Source organism: Cantharellus anzutake, assembly GCF_015039405.1.
Source record: "Cantharellus anzutake strain C23 chromosome Unknown EI90scaffold_103, whole genome shotgun sequence".
In the NCBI taxonomy this organism is placed as follows: domain Eukaryota; kingdom Fungi; phylum Basidiomycota; class Agaricomycetes; order Cantharellales; family Hydnaceae; genus Cantharellus; species Cantharellus anzutake.
The window spans coordinates 258,082-263,141 of record NW_024067053.1 but is presented as its reverse complement, the minus strand read 5'-3'; the positions used below and the strand labels follow the sequence as shown (position 1 = coordinate 263,141).

Here is a 5,060-nt window from a genome sequence, read left to right as displayed (position 1 = left end):
ACCCGAAGATTTAGGGCGCTTAGTTCGAGGGGCTGCGGAGACCTCAAGACTGCGCTCTCCCCGAGTGGTCGGGAGGCCGAGAAAGCGATTCATCATTACTCTTCGTGCTTGGATGAGCGCGAAGGTGTCGAGCGCGCAACGACGAACAGTTTCGGATGGGCAACTGGGAAGAGGGGGTTATAGGTAATTTAGTGGTCTGTTCACGTGCGGTCAGAACAGGGTCAAATATTACATAATATAATATACAAACTTACCTTATATTTCGTGAACGTCCAAATTAACTCGAAAAAATCTCACTTAGGATTGGACGATTCTAAGGTCCTCATGAGAACAGATCGAGACCCCGCTGGGCGCATTTTTCAGGCTTCTGACAGCCTGGCACAACATCCATCTAGGAGGAAGATGGGGAATGGTTATATGATTGAGCGACGCCTCAGCCTTCAGCAAGCTCTGCTCCACATGGAGTCGTCCAGCCAAACAATTATGCGCAGCCAAAATCTGAGGAAACCGAGGCTAGTACATTCAATTCCTCAAGGAGGCAGCAATGGTATGTGGAAATGTCGCTCCGCTTGGGAAAGATATGGTGCTTGGGCGTTACTACCAAATATCGCATCCCGGCTGCATGCTGGTAGTCTCGGACGTGGTACCGTGATATCTACGTTTGCGCAACGATTATGAAGTATCCAAAATGAGCCTGCCATCTCATCGCTGGCTCACGCCCAAAAATAGTGAAGTAGCGGCGGCGGCGGTGGATCAGGGTCCTACCATAGAATACCTTCGCATAGCTAGATCACTCTTGCGATTGAGGTGTTGAGACGTGTCCATTGTTGTCAATGGGACGTTTGGACGGGGATGATGAGGGGGGAGAATGATCTGTTTAGCCTCGTTGTCCCAGTGCGGCTTTCCCGACTGGTACACCGTGGTATATGCACGTAAGGCTGGTCACCTGCCTAGCATACATCAGTCGGGTTTAACGTTTGCCCGTGGTGCAGGTTCACCATTCAGTTGGTCGGGTCCGGGCGCCGAACATGCCGAGGACCTCTCTATAAGGTGGATAGCAAGTGATGGCACAATGATTCCAACTTGACTCGGAGTAGCTAGTAACCACGAGATTATCTAATCCATTTGTTTAAAATGCAATATTCCCGCTATATACTCTGCAGCGGGTTTGGTCCCCAACTGAAGTCGTTATCAGCAGTTTCGGTAATATCGACGTTCGTTAGATCTGGTGCCCGGCATTCCAGGGCACTTATGTACTCTTGGCCGGTGGTATCGCGCCACTAGCGCTATACACTGTGGGAAGTAAAGCCCCGTAAAAAACTACTTTTTGTCTGGTTTTTCACCATTTACCACAGTTTTCGTGGTATTTTTATCATGGTAAATTACAATATACGTTCGCGAAGTTAAATACCAGACTCCTCAATTCGTAAATTACCACTCAATTCATGGTATTCGAGCTGCGACATATTATACAGAGTTCAGGTGTGCGGATAATGGGAAGTGGCAATGTTCGAGTAGTCATCATTGTCAACGCTAAAAATTGGCCTCACGAGTTCGCAACTGTGATCAATGATGGCCCAACGACGAGAATTCGTGCCACAAAGAAAGTGGCCACAGCTGACTGATGAGACCGATGTGAGTGCGATAATTTGAGTGGTGTCGGAGAGCTTGGTGAAAGAGGTTGCGTCCATATAAGCGCTGCTGTCCGAAACAAGGGCAAGAAGATGCCGCATGGGCATGCTTGTTCCAAAGAGTCCTGGGAACGACACATTTGAGTATTTCATGAAGCTCGCTGTAACAAACCCTTCTCACAAGCGGGATTTCGCGACGTACTTGGGGATTTGAGTCCACCGCGACTTCGTACCAGCAGTGAAGGTCAGCTCAATAGTGGAAGTTACAAAATTTTAGGCGCTCCTACCCGGACAAAGGATGAGCCCCTGTACTTGGTTCGCCGTTCTTGGGCCCACAGGGTGGAGAACTTGTCGCCTCCCCCAACAGTCCATGACTTTCCCCAGCGAGGCATAATTTCCGGAAAGGCTTGATGATATGTTGATGGGGCTTGTTGTACAATAGATCGCAATCTTATGACAATGAGATCGTTGGGAATATGTTTCTTGTTGTGAGGAGCCCCGAGTATGGAAGCCGGCACATAAAGATGTAGTAAAATTTCGATGTGCTTCTAAGCGAGTCAACTGGGTCGGGGCCGCTGGCTGTCTCATCGTGTGCAAGGGGTGTTGTAAATCATAGGAAAAACCGAGTGAACCGTTCTCTGGGCTTTCATGGGCATCAGATCCAGTTGTCTCCCTCTCTGGAAAAACTCTAAGTGCATCGATCGCACTGAGGTCAGCAAGCTGAAGATGGCGCCTGATGATGCAGTCTGGGAGGCCACAGCAAGAACCCCTCCCAGACATGTCCTCCATGGTAGGGGAAATGGGCAGATACTGTTATTGTTACGAAGTCATAGAGGCTGGAGTCCTGCGTGGTGCTTAGACTGAGATCGGGCGATGTTGTTCTCGGCAATTTCCGTACTACTTCACACATCGTTCACTCTACCCGCGCGTCACCTAGATCTGCTCATTTTCTCCCAATTCAACCTTCTCTTCCCTCCGCAACTAGCCAACCTCCCCCCAAACATCCTTCCGAGGCAAGTACTCATAAATCTGCAAGGTCATACCTGGGCGTGTTTCAACGCGTCTTTACGCGTCTTTGCGCATTTTCACATGAATTTTCGCAATTTTATGTGTCTCTAACTCATTGATGAATGAGATATAATAGCTTTTCCTAGAAATTCATTATCCAACGGCAAACAAGAGTTTCCCAGCCTCCATTATGGCATTGCCCAAAGGCCACACTTGTGGTGGAACGTGGTCACCATTATGACAGCCCCACGACAGAAGAAAGCCCGAATCAATGAACCTGGCCCATCTCAGGCCAAGGCCCTGTACGGTACGTCACGGTGTTGCTTGCAAGAGTTGAGCTTTGCATCTGCTACTCATAAGCTTGTTCCTCTGTCATCTTACTCTCAGACTCATGACTTCTTGCATTTTCATTAGGTTACGTGGACCATGCTTGATCGAGTCAAAGCTCGGGTCGTACTTTATTTCTAGCTCGCTGTTCAAATCAATCCCCATCGGTTCTTTTTCTCATTCATGTCTCTCGTAATTCGACCTGATAGAAGTAGTCTCGATTTCACTGTATATTACCACGAAAATGGTCGGAAATGACCACAAATAGCTGTGTTTTTTACCAATCAAAAATGTCGTAAATGACCAAGTCGGAGCAGGTAAATTACCAACTGCACCATGGTAAATTGACCGTTTACCATCATTATCGTGGTCAAAAACGAAGAAAATATAGGTCATTTACCCTCAAAAGCGTGGTAATGGAATCCTGGTAAAGGACCATGGATTTGATGGTAAAATATTATTCAAATCGTAGTAAAAATGATAATATTTTACCATCTTTTAAATGGTTTTTTACGCAACTCCAATTCCCACTGTGTATACAGAACAAAAAGGCATAGTGAACAATGAAAGATTACAAAGCCGAGTTCGCGAAGCTCCACCGTTGTATGGCTCGGGCGTGTCACGTCGGCAATAGGGTGGTGGTTCGCCGGCCCTTAACCGCCTGTGGCGTCGAGCTGTAACTCACCTCAAGAGGTTAGAATTAAGCAAATTGGCGGATCTCCGGCCAGATGCAGTTTTGTGGTAAACAGATCTGAAAAGAGAGTAGATAACGGGTGCGTAGCGTGAAATCCGACAGAGGAGGCCTCATATGTTGGACGGGGTCTCACTGAGACCGCCAAGGGCCATGGACACCTTCAACAATGACTTGCCCCACGATGCGAAGGAAGACTTGGAATCGGTCTGAACGGAGTGGCTGGGTCAGAATGTGTAAGCCAATATCAACTAAAAGGCGTTTGAAGGCAGCAGAACTAGACCTCTTATTGTTATATTGGCAGCGGTAACACCTACTCCCCATGGATTCAACGGAAATGGGAGGTTCTCATGACATAGATTAGAAGTGTGTATTACTGATACACAGAAGTCTGGAATCCGGTGAGCGGGGGATGGAAATGCACAACATGCAACGCGGGGGAACTAAATGACGATGCTTCACCAGATGAACAACGAAGTAAGGGTATCAAAGGAATCAAACTGAAGCACATTGATACACAATCACGCTGGGCGAGAAGTCGAACATGGTTAGTGAAATTTAACCATCCCCATAATTTTGGGGTGTCAAAACCACGACCTTGAGCAGAACCCGTCCAGTCAGACATTCGCGATCGTATAGCTTCAGTCCGATGGATCCAGCACAGATGATCACTTCCTTCCCGGATGATTCAGATGATTCCATGGCCCTCCCGCAGTAAAGCATAGTCCCTGCATTAAATCGGCCAGTATTTGGAACGACAAATGCTCGAAGGTCAGCTGGAGGCACCAAACTCTTCACATTGTGGTTCCATTTGTATGCGCCTTGGATGATAGCTCGCAATGGGTCTATACCGATGGGGATTCTATAAGCATGGGCACCGAAGATCGCGTGAAGGAGAGGCATGATTCGATTATTCGTTAGGGCGCTTAAGATATCATCAATTGACGACGCCTGAAGATTGTCCCTAGCTACTAGACAATCAAGCAACATGAACGTTCCGGCCTCCGCACGCGCCATGGAATCGTCGGCCCCTGTGGCTCTCATAGAAGTACATTCGTCACCTGAGGGAAGCCAGAGGAACTTACCCTCAGGAAGGACAGAATAGTAAATATCCTTCAAATACTGGGAAAACTTTATTCCCTCCACTCCTCCTACTCTCAGGGAAAGGGATGGATGGAAGGGATCAAAGATCTCATCACAGAGTGCTTTGTTAATAACCGAACGTAGTCCCCAGTCAATTACGTCTTTGAGGGGTCGAAGAGTGTACTGTTCTGACATAACCATCGACGGCAAGACGCCCCCCTCTGGGAATGCAGCTTGCAGGGCACCTACATCAACACTACCGAATGGCCCGCTGCCCAAGGCGCTTTCTGCAGTATCGCCACAGAAATTGGCAATGGCGG

The 5,060-nt window shown here is 48.0% G+C and overlaps 2 protein-coding genes across 2 annotated transcripts; both read right to left on the bottom strand.

Moving 5' to 3' along the window:
* Positions 1–1,819: 1,819 nt before the first annotated feature.
* EI90DRAFT_3084456 (uncharacterized protein) lies at positions 1,820–2,494 on the bottom strand (the record flags this gene model as incomplete). The annotated part of the gene is made up of 1 exon (XM_039062082.1): positions 1,820–2,494. A coding segment is annotated over exon 1 (506 nt), but the record flags the coding sequence as incomplete, so codon positions are not given.
* Positions 2,495–2,528: 34 nt separating this feature from the next.
* EI90DRAFT_3084454 (uncharacterized protein) lies at positions 2,529–3,269 on the bottom strand (the record flags this gene model as incomplete). Its single annotated transcript, XM_039062081.1, is given in 3 exon segments — positions 2,529–2,644; positions 2,659–2,946; positions 3,054–3,269. Coding segments are annotated over 2 exon segments (161 nt in total), but the record flags the coding sequence as incomplete, so codon positions are not given.
* Between the last annotated feature and the right edge of the window lie 1,791 nt (positions 3,270–5,060).